This window comes from Hemicordylus capensis, chromosome 13, assembly GCF_027244095.1.
Source record: "Hemicordylus capensis ecotype Gifberg chromosome 13, rHemCap1.1.pri, whole genome shotgun sequence".
Taxonomy (NCBI): domain Eukaryota; kingdom Metazoa; phylum Chordata; class Lepidosauria; order Squamata; family Cordylidae; genus Hemicordylus; species Hemicordylus capensis.
In genome coordinates, this window is record NC_069669.1 from 5,880,387 (window position 1) to 5,903,216 (window position 22,830).

Sequence of the window (22,830 nt, forward strand, 5' to 3'; positions counted from 1 at the left end):
GGAGGTCCAAAATTGTGCCTCAGAGGCCTCCGGACAGTTTCTGCTCTGTAAACATATATGAAGCTGGTGTAAAATTGCGTGCTTGCATTCAGATGTCGTTTGGGACCCAGGAAGCAGTGTCCCTCTCCAGAGAGAAATGCTAGGGTCTCTCTTTGTTGGGGACAGCTGCATCATTCTAAGAAACAAATTCTAAAACCTCCTGCCTAGCTGTCGATTCTCTTTCCACCCTTTCTCATAGGCGTGTGTACATCTCCTACTTAGATAGTATCCATTTCTTCCGGCCACGATGCCTCCGGACGGCTGTTTATCATGAAATCCTTATTGGGTATCTGGAATACGTCAAGAAACTGGGGTGAGTATGTTAATGGAGCATCTTTGCTCCTGAGCATTCTGGGAGCTTTGCCTAACTATATCGCTCCAATAAGGAGGGGTCTGACAGGGAGACGACAGTTTGCATTTATTCAGTTGCATTCCTTGAAATGTCCTTCAGGGCCACGCATGATATTTTCCCTGCACAGATGGAAGAGAAAGCATGGGCAGCTATGACTGTGACTACTATGAAGAATACCTATATATAATGCTCTTCAACCAAAGTTCTCAAAGTGGTTTACATAGAATAAATTGTACATAAATAGGATGCTTGCCTGTTCCCAAAGGGCTCACAATCTAAAAAGAAACATAAGGAAGATACCAGCAACAGCCACTGGAGGGGGAGGGGTTGGATAGGGCCAGTTGCTCTCCCCCTGCTAAATAGAAAGGAATCACCACTTGAAAAAGTGTCTCTTTGCTCCGTTAGCAGGGGCCACACACTTGCTCAGCGTAACTTCCCTCTCAAGGTGGCATGTGGTTAAAATGTCACTCTGAGCTGTTTGGGGGGTGGGGCGGGGAGGTGGGATAGAGCTGTGAAAATCAAGACTGCTTCTGTGGCCCTAAGCATGAAACTTTGAGAAATCGTAATCGGGTGTTAATGCAAGATAGCAGGACTTGTGCCCTTCCAAGCTTGAAGGCTGCCCACCTGGGTCTTGGATCAGCCTCCTGCTTGGACTGCAAAACGCAGGGGAGTGGTTGAGCACGTGATGGTGGCTTTGTGGGAGGGGACGACTTCAGCAGGCCTGGGACAGTGGCTGGGTGGTTGCACGTGTCCTCCCAAAGAGAAATTCGGTAACTATCTCATCACGAACCGGTTTGCTCTGGGGAGGCAAGTGGACTTGCCCTTTATTCTCTTAAATCATCCATGTGTAGTTTTTCTATATTCTATATTTTAGTATTGGGATTGTTTTTATATTTTTAGCTAAATATTTTAAATTCGTTTTTATTATGTGTTTAGCTTTTGTAAACCGCCTTGGGGTTGTTTTTAGCGAGAGGCGGTATAGAAATCTAACAATAAATAAAATAATAAATAAATAAATAAATCAGGGGTTCCCAACCGGTGGTACTCCAGCTGTGGCTGAACTACAACTCCCATCATCCCCAGCTACAGTTGATTGTGGCTGAGGATGATGGGCATTGTAGTTTTAACATTTGGAGGTCCGCAGGTGGGGAACCCCTGCCTTAAATGAATGGTTGGAGGGAAGGCTCACCACCCGCATTTCATGGTCCCTTTGGAGAGGGGGCCGGGATGGCAGCCACTACTGCTTAGGCCCAAAGACCCGTTCAGATCCCTGGGTGACGGGCCCTTGAGAAACACTGGAGATGGATTTGCAACATGCACCCCCAGCACTGGAGGGGTCATGTTGAATGTCTCTCTGTTGTGTGGCTGTTTGGCATTCTGCCTCCTGAGCTAGCCAAAACCGCGGGCTGGGAACAGTTGCATCTCTCTTTGCACCTCTCTTTGCACTCGTTTCAAATCTGGCTAGGGTTGTGTTTAGCTGGGGTGCTTTTGCGTGCACGCAGGTATGTGACCGGCCATATCTGGGCCTGCCCACCGAGTGAGGGTGACGACTACATCTTCCACTGCCACCCTCCTGATCAGAAAATCCCCAAGCCCAAGCGCCTGCAGGAATGGTACAAAAAGATGCTGGACAAGGCGTTTGCGGAGAGGATCATTCATGACTACAAGGTGAGAGTCACTCTGGATGGGGGCTGTGCTGTGTGTGTGTGTGTGTGTGTGTGTGTGTGTGTGTGTGTGTGTGTGTGTGTGTTCCTGTATATCTGACGTAAATTGGAAGTGTGTGTTCCTTTTGGGTGGGGAGTAGGGAGATGGGGGTTGAAGGTCAAAGTCAGAAGTTAAAAAGAAAAGAAAAGATGTGTTGCTTGACGAAGTGACAGAAGGCTGCTGTGTCATCTTGCCCACTAGAAAAGATAAATCTGTTCTTGGGGCTGCTTGAGTCCTGGAAGCAGATTGCGCATTGTTTCTGGGCCTTAGCCTCAACCTGCAAATGTGTGTTGCTTTTAATTTTGGATAGGCAAAGGCGAGTTTTTAAAGGCCAATTAAAAGCCAAAGCTTTGATGGGAATGTCTTGAGGCAGCTTGGCAAGTCACAGGGATGGAGGAGAGCTGGTCTTGTGGCAGCAAGCATGAATTGTCCCCTTTGCTAAGCAGGTGGAATCAGGAAGGTCCCACTCTGAATGCAGGTGCCCACATGTTGCCACGAGAGAACACAGTGGGCTGTTTAGTGCCGCTGGGCCTAATGTGGAAAATGTGGTTCCTTCCCAGGACATCTTCAAACAAGCCACGGAGGACAGGCTGACAAGTGCCAAGGAACTGCCTTACTTTGAAGGTGACTTTTGGCCGAACGTGCTTGAAGAAAGCATCAAGGAGCTGGAACAAGAGGAGGAGGAGAGGAAGAAGGAAGAGAGCACAGCGGCCAGCGAAACCACTGAGGTGGCTACAATCCCGAGAGCTTTGGTGGGCTGCTTGGAGTCGGGACTGGAGGCACAATCTACCTGCCCCCCCCCGCTAGTGGCATTCTCCCCCCCTCCCGCCCCGCCGCTCAATAAGAGTGGGAGCAGATTGACCAGGGAGCAGGGGTGTATCTTCTCCTGGGCACATGTTGGTCTCTTCCCTCCCCTGTGCTTGCTAGGGATGTGTATGTAACCGGCAGGGGCTGGTTCGATGGCGGGGGTGTGAATACTTTAAGGGCGCACTTAAAGGGTGCCCTTACCACTCCCACCCCTGTCAGCGCTGGCTGGAAAACTGGTCCGGCGGGGCGGCAGCATACCTCCCTTCTGCCCCCTCCGCTCTTCAGACCACAAGTAGGCAGAAGGGAGCTCACACGCGGGTCCATGTTGGTATGCACCTGGCGGGCGCAGGCGTGAACGTGGCGTACGCATGCACGCGTCCAACCTACTTCTGCCTACTTCCGGTCCAAAGAGTGGGCAGGGTGACATGGAGGCATGCTGCCACCCCGCCGGGCTGGTTTCCCAGTCAGGGTCAGCGGGGGGAAAGCGGGGGAAGGGGTGTGTGCACCCTCACCCGCCCGTAAAGTTCTCCCACGCCTGCTGTTGAACTCGTCAAACCGGCCAGTGTTTGAACCTGTTTGGAGGCCTGTCAAACTCTGAACAGGTTTGTGCACATCCCTAGTGGTTGCCTGGGGCGGCAACTGAGGAAGACAGTGTTTTGGCCAGGAGGAGCAGCCCTTTCTCCCGTGCACACCCCTTGGAGGAAGGGGGCAAGGAGAGCAGGCTGCCCCCCCTTCCCGCTCACTTGGCTTGCCATGGTGAGTGGGCGGCTGCCTGCTGGTGAGCAAGAAGAGCGAGGGTCGTCCCTTGGTTGTGGGGTGAGAGGGAGGCTGAAGCTGGCTTGGCCGCTGTGCTGCCCAGGTGCAGGCTGAGCCTTGGCTGTCCCGCCTGCTAGGGGGCCTCGTTGGCCAGGACCAGGTCAAGCAAGCCACTGGGGAGCTGGGAAGGGTGGCCTGCTGCTGCTGGGCCAAGCGACAGGCAAGGCCTGCGCCCTCCCTTTCTCAGGGGAGGTGGGGTTTCCTTGTGCCCCTGCTTGGCGGGGGGCACCCAAAGCATCTGAGTAGAGCAGTGGCCAAAGGAACAAACTCTGTGCCTGCCTTTCCCAGAAGAAGCGGGGCGTGGGGCTTCCTTAGCTTCTGCTTGGTTGTAGATGCCTGGCACGATGTGGCAGCGGGTGTGGGGGGGAGAGACCATTTTTGGGCTGGCAGCCCATGTCCGCCAAAAATGGTCAGAGCAGAAATCTCAGGGAGACGGAGGTTCTGCTGAGTTGGGTGGCTCATCTTTTCCTTCCTCTTGAGCTCTTCCAAGAAATCTGATTGCGGGAGAGGGGAGGGAGCCTTGTGAGGCCAGCTGACCGCTCTGCTGGGCAGGGGAGCTGGACTGAGCCCTGCAGGCTGCTAGCTGCCGTCTCTGCACCTCAAGCTTGCCTGTGGCAAGAAGTGGCGAGCCCTCTGGCTTGGTCCGGAGGCCTCACTGGGAGACTAGCAGTTGGCGGGGCTGTGTGCTGTCCAGGGTGGCCATTGGCAACGGACTTCCTTGGGAGAGAGGGCCGTGCCCGGGCCCCTTGGCAGCCCCCAGCTCTGAAGAGGTCTGTGCGTGATGCCAAGCGGAGGGATCCTTCCCAAGACCTCCAGTGCCCGGCAACCAGGTGGTGGCTCTGCGGGCCGGGGGCTGCCGTGTTGAGCACTTTGTCTGGTGCCTTGACAGGGGAGCCAGGGGGACAGCAAGAACGCCAAGAAGAAGAACAACAAGAAGACCAACAAGAACAAGAGCAGCATCAGCAGAGCCAACAAGAAGAAGCCCACCATGCCCAGCGTCTCCAACGACTTGTCTCAGAAGCTCTACGCCACCATGGAAAAGCATAAGGAGGTACCATTGGAAAGGGCCTTTCCCCCCCTTGGGAGAAGCCGGGCGAGCCGCCTCTGCCTCCGAGGGGCCTGCCTGGCTGGCCCGGCGGCATCTCCAGAGTCCAGCAAGAGAGGCGGTCGAAGGGCTGGGCCCCAGCAGGGCCTTTGCAGGCCCCTTGCCCGCTGGCTGGGCTCTCTGGATCAGCTGGTCAAGCGGGCCTTTGTGCTGCTCTGTATTTTATGGTCCTGTTGTTGTGTCTGCTTATTTTTGTATCCCAGCATTCATATTTTAACGGTATCACTGTTTTATAGTCCTATATGGTGTTAGATGTTTTGTAAGCTGCCTTGAGATTGGTTTTTATGCGGGGTGGTCTCAAAATGTCCCCGGGGATGAAGAAATAACCCTGGCCACTCTGCTCCTGTGCCCGCAGGTCTTCTTTGTCATCCACTTGCACGCCGGCCCCGTCATCAACACCCTGCCCCCCATCGTGGACCCCGACCCGTTGCTGAGCTGCGATCTGATGGACGGCCGGGATGCTTTCCTCACGCTGGCCCGGGACAAGCACTGGGAGTTCTCTTCGCTGCGGCGCTCCAAGTGGTCCACGCTGTGCATGCTGGTGGAGCTGCACACCCAAGGGCAAGACCGCTTCGTCTACACCTGCAATGAGTGTAAACACCATGTGGAAACCAGGTGGCACTGCACCGTCTGCGAGGTAGGCGCCCCGCTCGGGAGCTCCTCTGTGGCCCTGTCCAACCAGGAGGGGATGGCTTTGGGGGTTTGGTTTCTCTCTCTCCCCCGGCCATCCCACACTTACTTACTATTTTATTTTATTATTATTATTTTATTTTATTTTTATTTTATTTTATTTTATTTTTATACTGCCCAAAACTTACGTCTTGGGGTGCTTGCTGGACAAAGTGTGAAAGTAGTGAATGAACTGCAAGGTAGAGCTCAGCTCTGTGACCGGGGCCCATATAGACCCATTCCAGCCCGGAAGAGGCTATGGGCAGCTTCCCATGACCACCAGCCAGTCTGGAAGTGAGGAAACTGGGGGTGTGTGTGTGGACGCAAGCACATCCACTCCCGGCAGTTGTGTTGTCTCAAGCCGTTCCTGCACATTCTGCCCAAGATTCTCATGAGATTCTCTGCCTGACTTGCGGATCTTGGGGGGTGGAAGTTAAACCGTAGGGTGGAGAATCTCGGGAACCAGACCTGGGCAGCTTCAAACATCACACCTGCCAGGAACGCAGGACATTTCCCCCTCTTCCAGACCGCTTGGCAGTCACGAGAAGCCCCCCTGAATTTCACTGTGCAGGAAGGAGAGAGCTCTGCAGTGCCCCAGCCCTGTGAGGGAATGGCCTCCCCCTTGCCCCCCAGGCTGTCTCATGTGGACCTCTTGAAGAGGCAGGGAAATGACAGAGCATTTTTAGATAACTACTTTATTTGTTAGCTGACCCATAAAAGTTTTTTTTCTGGGCAACTCACAATGTGAAACAAGAAAACAGTTGAATAAAAGCATACCGTTAGAAGCACACTGCAACAAGTGAAATTTTGATAAAATACAAAAGCGTTTTTCAAAGGCCTGGGTGCACATGAAGTTCTCCAGCCGGCATCTAAAAGAACAAAGTGATGGTGCCAGCCGAGCCTCATTGGGGAGGCTATTCCAGAGACAGGATGCCACCACCGAAAAGGCCCTCTCCCTAGTAGCCACTGCCTCATCTCATTTGGTGGGTGTACTTGGAGCAGGACCTCTGAAGAAGATCTCTAGGTATAGGGAGGGGCATGGCGCTCTCCCAGGTCCCCTGGTCCCGAAGCTGTTTGGGGCTTTAAACCCGCACTGAATTGGGCCCAAAAGTCTACTGGGAGCCAGGGAAGCTGATGAAGTGGGTGATCAGAGTGATGTCGTCAAAATACCCAGTCCCAGAGAGAGCAGCCTTCTGCCTAGAAGTAGCATCGATCAGGATCTTTTGCTAAGGAATGTCTCTGGATATTTCCTGTCCTTGAGGGAGGGTCGTGGTCCTCCTTTGCTTCCCTCTAGTGTGGTGTTGGTAACTGGGCAGTGTATTCCCTGCAGGAAGTGTTTCTCCTGATTGATGGTCAGGGATGGTTCCGTTCTAATGGCAGGCCTGAGCAGCAGGCCAGGCTAGCTACCTCTGTGGGTGGTAGAGGGGCGATGGGCACGCCCATGGGCCAAGCCAGCCCCCAAGCTGCTGCGTGGCCCAGCCTGAGAATGTTGCGCTGCTTCAGTGTGTGGCCGCGAAAGGAGGGAATACAGATAGGACGAAGATTTATATACCGCTTTTCAACAGAAGTTACCGAAGCAGTTTACATATACATATACATGTACATATGTATATATGAACATATGTATATATGAACTTGCATTTGGGGCGGTATAGAAATCTATTAAATAAATTATATTTATTTAATAGCCATTTATTTATTTAATAGCCAATGTAATAGCCACATATTTATTTAATAGCCAATTAGTGTGTGTGTGTGTGTGTACACATATACATACACACACACACACACACACACACACACACACACACACACACTGGCCAATCTAGAAGGTAAACCAAAGATACAGCAGCCACTGGAGGGATGTTGTGCTGGGGATGGAGAGGGCCGGTGGCGGTTGCCGCCTGACTCCTGCCTGTCCTTGGCTTTCCAGGACTACGACCTCTGCATCAACTGCTACAACGCCAAGAGCCACGAGCACAAGATGGTGAAGTGGGGCCTGGGCCTGGACGACGACAGCCACAGCCAAGGCGAGCAGCAGTCGAAGAGCCCCCAGGAGTCGCGCCGCCTCAGCATCCAGCGCTGCATCCAGTCCCTGGTGCACGCCTGCCAGTGCCGCAACGCCAACTGCTCGCTGCCCTCCTGCCAGAAGATGAAGCGGGTGGTGCAGCACACCAAGGGCTGCAAGCGCAAGACCAACGGGGGCTGCCCGGTCTGCAAGCAGCTGATCGCCCTCTGCTGCTACCACGCCAAGCACTGCCAAGAGAACAAGTGCCCCGTCCCCTTCTGCCTCAACATCAAACACAAGCTGCGCCAGCAGCAGATCCAGCACCGCCTGCAGCAGGCGCAGCTGATGCGCCGCCGGATGGCCACCATGACCACCCGCACCGTGCCGCAGCAGAGCCTGCCCTCTCCTACCTCAGCCACACCGGGGACCCCCACGCAGCAGCCCAGCACCCCGCAGACCCCGCAGCCGCCCCCCCAGCCCTCCCCCGCCAGCATGCCCCCCGCCGGCTTCCCGAGCGTGACAAGGACTCAGCCTCCCCCGCCGCCGCCGCCCATTGCCGGCGGCAAGCCCGCTGCCCAGGTGGCCGCCCCCCCGCCGCCCGCCCAGCCTCCCCCGGGAGCCGTGGAAGCCGCCCGGAAGATCGAGATCGAGGCTGCCCAGCAGCAGCAACAGCAGCAGCAGCAGCAGCTCTACAGGGTCAGCAGCAACGGCCTGCCGCCTGTCCGTCCGGGCCTGGTGAGCCCGGCTGTCGGCACGGTGAACCCCATGCAGCAGGTGGGCCTGAATGTCGCCCGGCCGAGCGGCCCAGTGATGCCCAGCGTGCAGCCCGGCCCGTGGCAGGCGGCCCCCATGGCCCAGCCGCCGCCTCTGCCGCCCGGCATGCCCCGGCCGGTCATGCCCATGCCCGCCCAGCAAGCGGTCGCGGGGCCCCGGCTGCCCGGCGCCCAGCCGCCTGCCCGCAACATCCCGCCCAACGCGCTGCAGGAGTTGCTGCGGACCTTGAAATCCCCCAGCTCCCCGCAGCAGCAGCAGCAGGTGCTCAACATCCTGAAATCCAACCCCCAGCTCATGGCCGCTTTTATCAAGCAGAGAACAGCCAAGTACGTCGCCAGCCAGCCTGGCCTGCAGCCCCAGGCCAGCCTCCAGCCCCCGGCGGCCCTGCAGCAGCCGCCGCCCCCGCCCGCAGGCCTGCACGCCCAGCCCGGCTTGCAGAATCTGGCGGGCGGCCAGCGGCCAGGGGGCCCTCCCCCGCAGCCAGGCATGGGGGGCCTCAACGCGCAGGGCCAAGCCCTCAATCTCATGAACCCGGCCCACAACCCGGGCATGGCCAACATGAGCCAGTACAAGGAGATCTTGAGGCGGCAGTTGCTGCAGCAGCAGCAGCAGCAGGGAGGGGCCGGGCTGGCCGGCCACAATCAGTTCCCGCAGCCCCCGGGCCTGGGCGGCTACTCGCAGGCCATGCAGCAGCAGCAGCAGCAACAGCGCCTCCAGCAGCAGCATCTCTCCATCCAGGCGGGGGCGATGGGCCAGCTGGCTCAGATCGGACAGCTGAACCCGATGGGGCAGCCGGGCATCGCGGCGGACGGCAGCCCCAACCTCCAGCAGGCCCTGCAGCAGCGGATCCTGCAGCAGCAGCAGCAGCAGCAGCAGATGAAGCAGCAGCTGGGCTCCCCGCCGGGCCAGCCCAACCCCATGAGCCCCCAGCCGCACCTGCTCTCAGGACAGCCCCCGGCGCCTCACCTCCCCGGCCAGCAGATCGCGGCCTCCCTCGGCAGCCAGGTGCGCTCGCCAGCGCCGGTCCAGTCACCCCGGCCCCAGTCCCAGCCGCCACATTCCAGCCCGTCCCCCCGGATACAGCCCCAGCCCTCCCCTCACCACGCCTCGCCGCAGACTGGCTCCCCGCACCCGGGCCTGGCGGCGACCATGGCTAGCTCCATGGATCAGGGACACTTGGGCAACCCGGAACAGAGTGCAATGCTCCCCCAGCTCAACCCCCCCAACAGAAACGTGTTGCCCAGCGAATTGTCCCTGGTTGGCGACACTACAGGAGGAGACACGCTCGAGAAGTTTGTGGAGGGCTTGTAGCATTGTGGGGGTGTGGCGGTGGCGCCCCTGGACCTCTTGGACTGAAAACGCAGACCTCTAGCTGGAGTGCAGCCCGCGGTGGGACTGGTTCTTCTTGACGCCCGTGGAAGGATGAATTGCTGTTTAAAAAAAAATACAAAGAATATATATATTTTTTGTTAACGCCAACCCGGTGTGGATAAAATCTGGGGTATCTCTTTCTTTTCTTTTTCTTTTTTTCTCCTTCCTTTCCTTGGTGGTGTTGTGGGGTTGCTTTTCTTGGGTTTTAGTTTTGTTGTTACTGTTGACTTTGCTTTTTTAAAGGGGAAAACAAGTCCATTTTATTCATATTTTTATTTGTACTTTCGAGACTAAGCATTTGCGTTTAACAAGAGAAATAACATTCAGAAACTGTTTCCTGAAATAATGCAACATTCTGATGTATCCTGCTAACTTTCTGACATGTGGCAACAGGATTTTTTCCCCTATTCTATACTGAACTCTGCAGATATCTGAAGTATTATTACCCCTGGAAAAGATTGGAACTGACTCTTGCGCCTGTACGCGCACACAAAATATTGCAGATATACAGATCGCTGCTTTGTTTCTCTGATAAAGCCGGTTTTAGATTCCAAACAAAACTAGGGATGATTCCTCTTAGGCTGTGCTCATTTTAATAGGGAAGAAGCATATTCTTTTCTTTAATTCTTTGATGTGAAACTTGAAATGAGGAAAAGCAATTATAGTGTAAATCATGGAAGCTCTAGAATTACTATAAATATGAAAAATTCAAGAAGATTCAATCACTGTATAGAACTGGGGGAAGAGCAAACTCATTTCTTACTTCTCTAGCATATTGGTAAATAAACTGTGTGCAACAGACAAAAAGGGTGGTCCTTCTTGAATTCATGTACATGGTATTAACTCGTAGTGTTTGGATTTTTTGTTAGGAAAAATGCTGTTTTCAACATTGTATTTGGACTATGCATGTCTTTTTCCATTGTATATAAAGTATTGCTTAAAAGTGATATAAATTACGGAAGTTTTTAACATGTATTCTGTTCTTTAAAATCCATGTAAGAATGTTTAAGGTTTTTATTTATTTATATATATTTTGGATCATGTTCTTTGTAAAACACAGCTAACTACTCACTCAGTACACGGATCCAGCCAGGCAGTGTCTTTCAACCCTAGGAAAAGGATGGGGGGGGGGGAACAGCCCTCGATTTCTCTTCAAGTTACTATTTTGAGATGTTAATTCACAAGAGTTAACTGGAATAAATTATTAACTGTGGCTTTTTTTAATTCTAAAAGATGCATTAATGTAGTGAAGGATCACCAATTGGAGTTAATCTATTTGAGGTGAATTTCCTTAAGCCTTAGCAAGATGGGCCGGCTCGAGGGTTCCCTGTGCAGAAAATGGGATGAGACAGTGGACAGGAGTCCCTCGGACCAGCTCCTTTGACGGGGGGCAGGACAGGCCCACTCTTGTCAACGCTGCCCTGTAAGGGCTGCAGGTTAAGGCCCCGGGTGGGCTGCCTGTATGGCCCCGGAGTCCGAAGTGAGAACTTTTATTTGGCTAGGAAAGTGGCCTTCAAGCATCCCACAAGCCCTCCTAGAAAACCAGTTGGCCGCTGTTGCTGTGTCGAGCATCTGGCTTGCTTGGGTTTTGGACGTGAAAGAAGTGCTTCCTTCATTACTTTTCTTTTATTGCACAAAACAAAAGCATACTGTTGCCCATACTGTGAAAACAGCCATGTAGCCTGTCTTGGATTTCCGAAGCTGTAGCTGGTCTCTGCTTAAACATCTGCATACAAAACGCTTAACACCTTCCCCCTGTGCCCGGCAGCCTTCTGGGTTGAGAGCACAAAACCCCAGGACTTCTCTGAAGGAGGAGGATTGAAAGCCCTGATGCTGTGTCTCATACTGTATACTTAAAGGGGGGGGGGCGGGGAAACAACTATATTTGTGATCAAAAAAGAAGAAACTTGAAATGTGCTGGTGTTTCTAATAAAGCTGGTAAAAATGCTTGAAGAATGGTTCGAAGTGGCTCCGTGCCCTAATGGGTGCAGTTGAAGTCTGCAGGCACCTCCAGGATGGGAAGTTTTGCTTTTGGTGCACGGACAGTTCTTCGTATTCCAGCTGTACAAGACTGCAGCTGGAGTATGTGTACTGGACGCGGCATTTCTCTCCCGCCTGGGCTATGGGAGGAGACCTGGTCATGTGTCCCCTTTGCTAAGCAGGGTCTGCCCTGGTTTGCATTTGAATGGGACACTACGTGTGTCAGCACGGTAAGCTGTTCCCCTTAGGGGATGGGACTAACGCTCAGTGGGAGAGCGTCTGCTTGCGTGCAGGAGGTCCCAGGATTATTCCCTGACATCTCAAGGCAGGACTGGGAGAGACTCCTGCCTGAAACCCTGGATAAGCTGCTGCCAGTTAGTGCAGGCAATGCTGTGCTCGATGGGCCAAGGGTCTGACTCGGTCTAAGGCAGCTTCCTATGGGAGCACCAAGTTGGCAATGTGTCTGTGGATCTACAGGCACCACCAGCCGTGAGTCTGCAAGCAGATATTCTTGGCGGAACACACCTCCAGCTTTGTCTCTGGGGAGTAGGGGAAAGCAGGCTGTTCTGCCCAAAGCCTTCCCATGCGGCTGAGGTCATTCTGCCCAGCAGTGTTCCCACAATGCCTAGAGAGTCTCCTGAGATGCTGCGTGGCCATTGGCCTCCAGGAAGCTGGCCTTGAAGCCCTTTACCCGGCTTCCGACTGCGACTGTGGATATTTTGCCTGCTGCTTCTGCATAGTGGACTCCCCAGTATAATGTCAAAGGTATTTTGTGTGCACATTGGTGGGAGAATGAACCTGTCCATGAGAGTGTCTATTATGACTCCCAGGTGCAGGGAGGGGATGGAACTGACCCTCTAGGTTTATTCTAACCTAGGGGTTCCCAACTTCTAAAAAGAAAAGTGTACCCCCTTCTGTTGCAAAGCGTGGTGCAGTGGTGAGAGTGCTGGACTAGGACCGGGGAGACCTGAGTTCAAATCCCCCTTCAGCCATGAGACTAGCTGGGTGACTCTGGGCAAGTCGCTTCTCTCCCAGCCTAACCTACTTCACAGAGTTGTTGTGAGGAGACACCTAAGTATGTAGTACACCGCTCTGGGCTCCTTGGAGGAAGAGCGGGATATAAAATGTACAAAATAAACAAAAATAAACCATGAGCTCAGATAACCCAAAAGATCTTTCGTTTTTGTGTGTGTGCGCATGTAAACAAACTTGTCCCATTAATTTCAATAGGACTGATTAATTTGGAGTAGCCAAATACATTGCAGCTGCAATGTATCAGTTACTCAGGAGGGCTCTGAGCAAGACCTGGGAACCCTTCAAAGAACCCCTTACGGCAGGGCTGGGCAAACGTGGCCCTCCAGATGATATTGAACTACAACTCCCATCGTCCCCAGTCCTGCCGTAAGGGTACCCTTACCAGCTGCTGGGAACCTCTTTTCTAACCGAGGTCTGAATTCGAGGGCTGAAGTGGGTTTCAGATCTCAGACTCCCTCTCTGCAAGGACAGCATCTCCCTTTCTAGAACACCTGAATGGGGCTAAAGAATTGCAAAGTCAAGAGAGGAAATGGACACAGACACAAGCTGGGAGGCAAATCGGATTTTAATGGCAGTAGTTCTCGCAAACATCAGAGCAAATAAAAATTATGACCCTGCCCCCGCCGGAAACAAGAGTTATCCCAACGCTACCTGTAGTTTGCAAGACGCTAGGGCAGTTCACACAGCCGTAACTAGGGTAGGAGAAGCCGCCTAACCTAGTTCAGGAGCTGCCCGTGGTCCCGTTTGCTGGTCCGTTCAAGACAAGGGCAGAGGCTCCTTCCGTGATCGTGTGTACTCGGTAGTGGCTGAGCCGGAGGGCTGCCTGCTAGTCAACTGCTGAATGAGGTAGGAGGAGAAGTCCCCTGCCCCAGTGCTGCTGAGCACAGACGGTGCCTGTGAACTGGGTTGTAACTGACAGATTGCTGGCAAGCAGGAGAGTGCACAGCTCCCGAGCCAGGCTAGGGGGCTTCTCCTACCCTAGTTACGACCGTGTGAACTGCCCTGTTCTCTGTGTCAGAAGAGCCAGTTGGTTAGCCTTTTGTAAAAACCCACAGTTGTGATGTTCTGAAGGTGCCATACAGAGCTTACATCATGGATGAAGCAACTCAGACCTCATCTGCACATTCAGCCGGTGGTGGAATGGATTCACGTGGTGGAAGGCGGCAGATTCTAATTCGGAATGGGCCTCCATGTTAAAACACAACCCAGACTCCCTGCAAGTAGAAAGCGAGTGCAGCAGGGAGAACAATTCCAGCCCAGCTCTGCCTGCTCTGCCCATTTTCTGTTTGCAGGGAGATTTTGATGTCGGTGAGCCATCAAAAGCATCTGAAGCTGAAGAGTCCTCCCACCACCTAATTTGGCTGCATGGACAGACCAGGCCTGAGTCCAGGACTCGAGCTGTAGAGAAAGAGCTTCGTCAGGTCCCCTTTAGCACCACCATTGAAAAGCCCACCGTCCGAGCTGGGAGAGAGCCGATTCTGTCTCACGTCCGCCGCGTCTTCTGTTTCTTGGCTTGTCTCTTCACGTCCTCGAGGCCACCCGCATCAGAACTCGCCTGCCCGAGAGCCCGCACCCCCTGGAGACGGCTTGTGAGCTGGAGCAACAAGGGAATCAGCTGGAGGGGGAGAAAAATGCCAGGAGCCACGCTGAGTCCGAGCAATCAGTAACACCAAAGGCCCAGTAATGCACAGCGTCCCCCCGTCGTGGGCAAGGAAAGGAATGTCCTGGGAGTGCAGCAATGTTAACGTTTATTTGCTACGTTTCTTTCAGCTCCAAGGTTTCAGGTAGGAGCCTCTCCCAGCCCTACCTGGAGATAGTGCCAGGAATTGAACCTGGGACCTTCTGCATGCTAAGGAGATATTTCTTACCACTGAGCAGGGTTTTAAAAAATCCACTTTGGGGTTTGTTTGTGTTTTTTGGGGGGGGCAACTTCGAACCCGCAGTAAAGCCTCACAGAAAACCCACGGTCAAGCCTGCTGTCTGGGAAAGCGCCAGCTGCAGGATCGCAGGGTGGGTTACCTTGTCGTGGTTGTAACCAGCCAGCAGAAGCAGCAGCGTCAGCGGTAATGCGATGTAGGATCCCTGAGCGATGTCCTGTTCAGGGAGCTTCCTCTGAAAACAGCCAGAGACATTGATTTACTTATTCAGCACATTCCTATATGCCACCCCCTATAAAAATTTCCAGGCGGTTTACAATTTAAAATACAACATTAGCATAATTAAATCAATTTAAAATGTAGGTAAAAACCCTAAAACTTAAATCTACAAATTAAAAGCCTAATTAAACGGGTATGTCTTCAGATTTTTATGAAAAACATCCAGAGAAGGGGAGGCTCTAATTTTGTTAGGGAGTGGGGCCACCCTAGAGAAGGCCTGGTTTTGGGTCGCCACTCGGCAAGCCGGTGTCAACTGCAACCAGACCTCCCCTGATGATCTATAGAGGTGGCGAGGTTCATGAAGAAGGCAGCATTCTCTTAGATATGAGTTGGCAAAGTGTTCTTTGTATTGTTTTTCTTTGTAAAAACATTACTTAAGCTATGATGTATCAAGGCAGAGCTTTGTCATACTGTGTCTGGAGGAACCCTGGAGGTCCCCCCAGATATCTGTAAAGGATTCCGCAATTAAAATATCACTAATGACAATTTCCCCCCCTCACACACAGCTGCAGGGAGCCCAATTTCAGTTCACTGAGAATGACAACAAAGTCCAACAGATTTAGTCTGTGTTGTCTATTTTCAGCCTGCCTCCGCAAAAGCCTGAACCAAGCTTCAGCTAATGGGAGAGGTGAAAGAAAGAAAAAGAAAAAGGAGACACCAGCAACAGCCACAGGACAGACACTGGATAGGGACATCCCCTCGGCTAAATATACTTTATCCAATATTGCTAGAAACAGTAAGAAAAGGGAAATGGTTCCCATAATGTCCTTCTGTAATGGAATCAGAAATGATGCCCCAAAGTTCTGATTCCATTACCAATGTATTTTGCACATTTCCAATACTATATAATGTTTAAGGGCTTTGTAAAAAATATGGCTTTATAATAAGAGATGTTCTCTTGCCAGTTTTTAAGTATCAACTTGAAAGTTTGCTTATGGGTACAGTCACTGAAAAAGTGGCAACATGCCTGATTCCGTTACCCTTGGAATTGGCCAGAGAACGAGTGCACAACTGAAGAAAGCTCATGGCTAGGATTTGTGAATAAAGGGGACCACACTTTTGTGATCTGCAGGGCGCTTACCATGGGATTAAAAACCAACGTGATATGCTTGTGGTACCCAACCGTAGTGAAGGAAACTTGAGGCAGGGTGTAGTCATACTGCGATTTGGAGAGTGTCGAATCCAGCAGCACCACGTAATTCTGCAAAAGAACAGAAGGCTCTGCCACTGCTCAGCAGGAAACATTCAGCAATGGAACGGAAAAGAAGTCTTCAAAGCAAAATCAACAGGACCAACATCTTCCAGGAAATCTGCCCTGTAGCACATGAGCCAGCTGGGGTGTTTGGTACCATCTCGGGGGGATGAATGTTCATTGACATGCTGGTTCAAATCCCCACTGGTATGTTTCCCAGACTATTCCTTCATAAAGAAGGCCCTCCACGTCTCTGATCATCTTGGTTGCCCTCTTCTGTCCCTATTATATGGCAACCAGAATTGCACCTAGTATTCCCAATGGGGCCACAGCACCACAGATTTTAAAAAGAACCTTATAATATTAGCAGTTCTATTTTCTACCCCGTTCCTACTAAACTCAGGCATAACATTTGCCTTTTCACAGCTGTCACACACACAGGGCTGACGTTTTCACCGAGTTATCTGCCACGACTCCAAGATTGCTTACACAACCTTACAAAGAAGAACCCAAAGAAGATACCTCTCCATCTCGGAGCAGCGGCGGGAAGTGGAAAAATAAGGACTGGCCCAATGAGACTGTATGGACTGGATTGTCCAGGTTTTCACTTTTGTAAAGCTTCACCTACATGGGGAGGAAAACAGAGACGCACAATAAGATCTTTATCGTGATATAGTATTGACTACTACAAATAGTTATATACCGCTTTTCAACAGAAGTTTCCAAAGTGTTTTACATAGTGAAAAAATAAATAAATAAGATGGCTCCCTGTCCCCAAAGGGCTCACAGTCTAAAAAGAAACATAAGATAGACCCCTCAACAGCCACTGGAGGGATGCTGTGCTGGGGATGGATAGGGCCAGTTGCTCTCCCCCTGCTCATTAAAGAGAATCACTTTTAAAAGGTGACTCTTTGCCCTGTTAGCAGAGAACCTCATTTACCCGAAAGTGAGATGACTCTGAATTTAAGACAGACAAGCCCCTTGAAAAGCAGAGATTAAATACAAGTTCTTCCCTTATTTATTCAAAAGGAAGGACTCTGAACATCAAAGAATGTAGGGGGAAACTAGTCTAGGATTCAGGTAAATACAGTAAATCTCCTCCTTTCAGTCTCTCCCAAAGCTCACTTGTTTCAAACCTGCAAGTGACAAGGAAAGGGGTCCAAGGGAAAAGCAAATGCACACCTTGAGCTAGCCGTCAACATTCTGACTACCAAAGTGCACACGTACAGCGGGATTGTGAGGACCCAACAGTGACTCGTGTGCAATTCCCCTGGTCCCGCTCAATGTGCCCTGTTGCGCAAGCGGGCAAAACACCCCTGCTCTACATTTTACTTATTATTTTTGTTATCGGATAAACATCCAGGAGTAACACGATCAGGCTGTTCTCATGCGCAGCCTAGTCTGGGGCCAGCCTAATCTGGGCCCTAAGATGGGGCCAGATCCTGGTGGGGTAGCACAGCCAAGCCCCACCATTCACCCCGGCAGTTAGCCGAGGTTAAGGGAGAGAGTGCTTCCGTGCCGTGACTTCCAGTCGTATCCAGAAGACGAGGGCAATGGGGCGGCAGGGAGGTACGCTGCTACCCCGATGGGCTTTGTTTTTTTAAAAAAGGATGCTGGTGGGGGGAAAGAGGTGGGAGGGGTATGTGCACCCTCCCCCTGCTCTTAAAGGGAGACTCCCGCTGCCTTCAAACTGTCCCGCCGTGGTTCCGTCCACATCCCTATCGCGCACTGCATTGTGGGCTTCACTCAGATCAATCTGCCCTGCTCCGTGCTGCACGGATCAGGGCATACTGTGTGGGAGTGCACTCCCACCGAGTAATGGAGGATCTTCTGGGGGGGTAGGCAAGTTTTGGGAAGCCGCCCACCAGGTCAGTCGTGTGAATGGCCCCTAAATGTTGCTAAGTTCTGTGCAGCTACATATATGCAACGCCAAGAATTTACTCAAGCTCTCTCTAAGTGAGCTTTCAACCGGTGACTGGAAGCTCTTGTGTTTTTCTCATTGGTCCATGATCGTAATACACTTTGACGCTGACTCCCCGCCCCACCCACGCCCCGGAAGCGATTCAGAAGAGAAGAACCGGAAGCACACTTACCCACAAGGATGGGAGGTACTCGGAGGAAGTGATCACATTTCCACTCAGATCAAACTGGTTAATCTGGCGGAAAGCAATAATATTCACGTCCCCAATGTCGCTGCTGCCAACCTACGACGGGGGGGGGGGGGGGGGGAACACAGCAATGCATTAACACAGGCCAGATGGATCATTTCAGATTAAATATGCAGCTCTTGCTCAGCAACAAAAATGAACATTCAGACTGCATTACCAACGTTGCTGGCAAAGTCCTTTCGTTTGTCTGTCTTGAACTGTCAATCGATTTGAAGGTATATGACATAAAGGTTGAAGGAAAGAGAAGAGGATGACCAGTAGCAAGGTGGATGGACTTGATTATGACAGCAATGAATGCACCACTGAGAGGCCAAGTTGAAGACAGATCATCCCGTGGTTGCTAAGTGTTGACACCGACTTGAAGGCAATTAATCAATCAATTACGTGTCTTTGGCACGTAAGCAAAATTGTTTTATATTGTGAAATTTGGTCAGAACAGTCAACTAATAGTGACTAAGGTCTGGCAAATTAGGCCTCTCGTTCAAAGGCTGGCTCACCTCAATTGTGCGATGTTGTGGAAGGGCTCTTTCGATATGATCGTTGCCTTCAGCTTTCAGTTGGATGTGATACTCACAAGCAGGCTTTAAAAAACAAACACAGCAAACAACAATCCTTAAGTGATACCAGTTTATCAAATTGTTTAAGTGAACGGTGGTTAAGTAATGAGCATTTCCAGCCTAAATCCTAAACCAGGGCTGCACAACTTCAGCCCCCCTGCAGATGTTGGCCTACAATTCCCATAATCCCTAGCTATAAGACACTGTGGCTGGGGCTTATGGGAGTTGTAGTCCAAAAACAGCTGGTGGGGGGCCCCTAAGCTGAGCAGGCCTGCCCTAAACCATGCACAATGGTTGAAAGCATCACCCATCTTCCAGGATCTGAACCAGCCTGCAGTTACACAGATCTGCTTTAATGACACCTTGATTAGCAGCGGTGACTTATGTTTCAACTCTAGGCAGACCACAAAGGGTGGGAAAACATAAGACGCCAAGGTGCCACAAAACGAGCCTTTAAATTCTATTTTGCTCGGCAAATCCAACTCAACCTATCATGGCCGGGTTCTTACCAGTAGCCCACGCAGTCGGAACTTGCCCTCTTCATCGGTGACCGTGTCTTCTCCATAGACGCTGCACTCTCCCTGGCCCACGGCTTCCACGGAAACACCTTGCTCGGGTTCCCCGTTTAGAGAGGAGACAGTGCCGTAGCAACTAGGGTCAAGGACACAAAGGGACTCTCAGGGGTCTCAGCATCCACAGAAACACAGGAAGCTGCCTTATAGGGAGTCGGACCACTGGTCCATCTAGCACAGTATTGCCTACACCAGGGCTGCTCAATTTCAGCCCTCCTGCAGATGTTTATTTATTCATTCATTTGATTCGTATACCGCCCTTCCAAAATGGCTCAGGGTGGTATACAATTAAAATGTTGGCCCACAACTCCCTTAATCCCTGGCTATTGGCCACTGTGGCTGGGGATTCTGGGAATTGTAGTCCAAAAACAGCTGGATGGCCCAAATTGAGTGGCCCTGGTCTACACGGACTGGCAGTGGCTCTCCCAGGTTTCAGGCAGGAGTCTCTCCTCCAGCCCTCCCTGGAGATGCTGCCAGGGAGTGAACCTGGGACCTTCTGCATGCAAAGCAGATGCTCTGCTTCTGAGTTATGGCCCCATCGCTGAATGCATGGGAACATAGGAAGCTGTCTTCTGAGTTAGCTCATTGGTCCATCTAGCATAGTACTGAGCAGCGGTAATGGCCCTCCCCAGGTTTCAGGCAGGAGTCTTTCCCAGCCCTACCTGGAGATGCTGCTGGGGAGTGAACCTCAGACCTTCTGTATGCATACATAGCAGATGCTCTGCCACTGAACTACGGCCCCATCCCCTAAGGGGAACATCTCACAGTGATCCCATGCAGTCACCCATCCAAATGCAAAAAGTGGACCCTGCCTAGCAAAGGGGACAACTTGTGTTTGCTACCACAAGACCAGCCCTCCAACTCCAGTTTTCGAATGCACCGCTGCCGAAATCATCTGTCATTCTTGTGACCCTGATCATCTGATCTCTTAAATCACAACGGGTCCTTGCCCAGTCAGAATCAGCACAAGGTTCCTTGCCTTTCTCTTTAAAGCCCCCACCCCCACCCCCAGGTCTTGTCCCCTAACCAGAGTTCCCTGTAACAGGAATTCCCAGAAGTTGATGACTACAACTCCAATCATCCCCAGGTGTAATGGCCTTTGGCTGGGAGTCATGTGAGTTGAAAATACAATACAAACTCATTTAAAATACATTTTTTTAAAAAAATCAGTTAAAATCCAATCAAAATTTAAAAGGCTTGAGTGAACAAAAAGGTCTTCACCTGGCATCTAAAAGAACAAAGTGATTAATCCAGGTGAACCTCACTGGGGAGGCTATTCCATAAATGGGGTGCAGCCACCGAAAAGGCCCTCTCCCTAGCTGTAGTCAACAACTTCTCAGACTTCCTGTTACAGGGAACATTGGTCCCCTGAGCTTGCTAGACTACAACTCCCATAATCTCTTTGGTCATTGTGGCTGGGGATGATGGGAGTTGTAGTCCAACATAATCTGGTGATCCACGTTTGAGGACCCCTGGCTAAGAGAGTGGGACCTTGCATTTACTGACCTGTATGCTGTTCTGTAACCAACAATGGTGATTTTAAGGTTCTGACCTTCCTGGACTTCGATCATTTGAGAAGAGGGCTCAAAGCGAAACTCTTTCATCATGGGCTTGAAATAGTATTGCCCTGGGCTCTGAAAAGAGATATTTGAGATGGGGAGGTTATTCTAACCTTGCTCTGGCCAGCTATATTCACACAAGAGTTGCACAACAACCTGCATAGTAAAGGGGACATATTTCCGTGTCTTTGCTTTAATTTAAACAGCAGCGGGGGGGGGAGGGCTGATCAAAATTAGGACCACGGTGTGCAGGGATGGGGTACCTTAACCCTTTCCACTCATGCTGTGGCCCCTGCAAAAGTGCCCCCTCCCTAAAAGTGGCGGTTAGACTTGGAAGGGAAGCTCCCACTGGCTGTGAATTCCTTGGGGCGGGGGGAGATTAAGAGCAAAACTCATTAGGGCTGGCTTAAAACCAATGGAGAGCATTTTCTATCACGGACAGCGATGGCCCAGTGACCACCTCTGTAGCAAATAATGAAGATGGAAGTTGGAAATAATGAGGTGGGAAGAGCTGAATTCTAAGCAGGCCAAACAAGAAATGTGGATATACCAGGTTGGAGAAAGTCAACATTCCGTTGTCCTGAGTCAGGAGGTTAGAGCGGAACACACCTCCACTGAGAGACAGCAGGACTCCGGCAAGAGGATGGTCATCTTCTGATTTAATCTGTTTAAAATGAAACATAGGACACATGCAACTAAAACCAGTAAACACACAAGGCAAGACACGAGAGCACAGTCTAATGAGTTCAATATTCTTTGCAAGAAGCTCAGCAACCAAGTTGGCACTAGGAACACAGGAAGCTGCCATATACTGAGTCAGACCATTGGTCTATCTAGCTCAGTATTGTCTACACAGGCTGGCAGCGGCTTCTCCATGGTTGCAGGCAGGAATCTCTCTCAGCCCTATCTTGGAGAAGCCAGGGAGGGAACTTGGAACCTTCTGCTCCTCCCAGAGCGGCTTCATCCCCTGAGGGGAATATCTTGCAGTGCTCACACACCAAGTCTCCCATTCATATGCAACCAGGTCAGACCCTGCTTAGCTATGGAGACAAGTCAGGCTTGCTACCACAAGACCAGCTCTCCTCTTATTTTTTATTTCTCCGTGAGCCATTTCTGGAAAGGCAGCAGAGAAATTGAACAAACAAACAATAAATAAATAATGATGATGATGTCTTTACTTTTTTCCTAAAAACTATCAAGGAGACTGAGGAGCGGATGCCAGCCGGGAGAGCATTCCAAAGCCTGGGGGCAATCACAGCAACCCTGTGAGGGAGGCCAGGCTGAGATAAGCGACTGACCCAGCGTCACCCAGTGAGTTCCATGGCTGAATGGCATTGAGTTTTCACCCTCAACCCAGATCCTTCCCTCTTAGCCCCCTTCTCTATTAATATTTAACACATATTTCAGGAGGGGAACCCCCCCACCAATGCCAAGGTTTCCCAGGATATTACCTCAAAAGTGACTCCAGCCAGAGCAAATGCTTTGAAGTCGCCCACTGATCCCTCCACGGCACTTAAAACAAATCCTTCCTTTTGAGCCGTGACGGTGTATTCGTGGTCACTGTGGAGGGGTCCCACGCTTGAAAGAGGAGGAGGAAGGGACATTCAGAATGAATCGGAAAGGCATCTTGAGGTCACATCTAAATAACTGCCACAGACTGAAAATCCGGGCACCAAAGTTATCCAAAAGCTGCAATGGCAGAAGAGGGGGAATCCGTCTTATCCGTAAGGTGGAGTCAGATATCATGTGGGACCACAGATTGTTTTAAATAAGGTTTAATTAACAAGTTTGGGTTGGCCCCACAGACAAACACTAAACCTTGGTTTCTAAATCTTTGGCCTGAAACCATATTGTGGTTTCTTTTCTCTCCACCCCTTCTTCTTACCTTCGACAGGGCTGCTCAATTTCGGCCCTCCTGCAGATGTTGGCCTACAACTCCCATAATCCCTGGCTATTGGCCACGGTG

The 22,830-nt window shown here is 51.4% G+C and overlaps 2 protein-coding genes across 5 annotated transcripts in view; one reads left to right on the forward strand and one right to left on the reverse strand.

The window, feature by feature from the left end:
* The window catches only part of CREBBP (CREB binding protein), a 62,773-nt gene extending 51,915 nt beyond the window's left edge, over positions 1 to 10,858 (forward strand). For all 3 annotated transcript variants that reach the window (XM_053275925.1, XM_053275927.1, XM_053275928.1), the window contains 6 exons: positions 239 to 352; positions 1,894 to 2,059; positions 2,656 to 2,823; positions 4,608 to 4,769; positions 5,179 to 5,460; positions 7,426 to 10,858. In XM_053275925.1, coding sequence (XP_053131900.1) covers positions 239 to 352; positions 1,894 to 2,059; positions 2,656 to 2,823; positions 4,608 to 4,769; positions 5,179 to 5,460; positions 7,426 to 9,585 — 3,052 coding nt within the window. In that variant the 3' untranslated portion in view covers positions 9,586 to 10,858. The remainder of the gene's footprint in view (positions 1 to 238; positions 353 to 1,893; positions 2,060 to 2,655; positions 2,824 to 4,607; positions 4,770 to 5,178; positions 5,461 to 7,425) is intronic.
* A 2,349-nt stretch (positions 10,859 to 13,207) lies between these two features.
* LOC128336720 (nodal modulator 1-like) overlaps positions 13,208 to 22,830 on the reverse strand; it is a 29,921-nt gene continuing 20,298 nt past the window's right edge. For both annotated transcript variants that reach the window (XM_053276794.1, XM_053276793.1), the window contains 10 exons: positions 22,316 to 22,442; positions 21,415 to 21,528; positions 20,812 to 20,939; positions 19,243 to 19,384; positions 18,674 to 18,757; positions 18,102 to 18,212; positions 16,531 to 16,632; positions 15,898 to 16,017; positions 14,680 to 14,772; positions 13,208 to 14,275 (listed from right to left, as the gene is read on the reverse strand). In XM_053276794.1, coding sequence (XP_053132769.1) covers positions 14,144 to 14,275; positions 14,680 to 14,772; positions 15,898 to 16,017; positions 16,531 to 16,632; positions 18,102 to 18,212; positions 18,674 to 18,757; positions 19,243 to 19,384; positions 20,812 to 20,939; positions 21,415 to 21,528; positions 22,316 to 22,442 — 1,153 coding nt within the window. In that variant the 3' untranslated portion in view covers positions 13,208 to 14,143. The remainder of the gene's footprint in view (positions 14,276 to 14,679; positions 14,773 to 15,897; positions 16,018 to 16,530; positions 16,633 to 18,101; positions 18,213 to 18,673; positions 18,758 to 19,242; positions 19,385 to 20,811; positions 20,940 to 21,414; positions 21,529 to 22,315; positions 22,443 to 22,830) is intronic.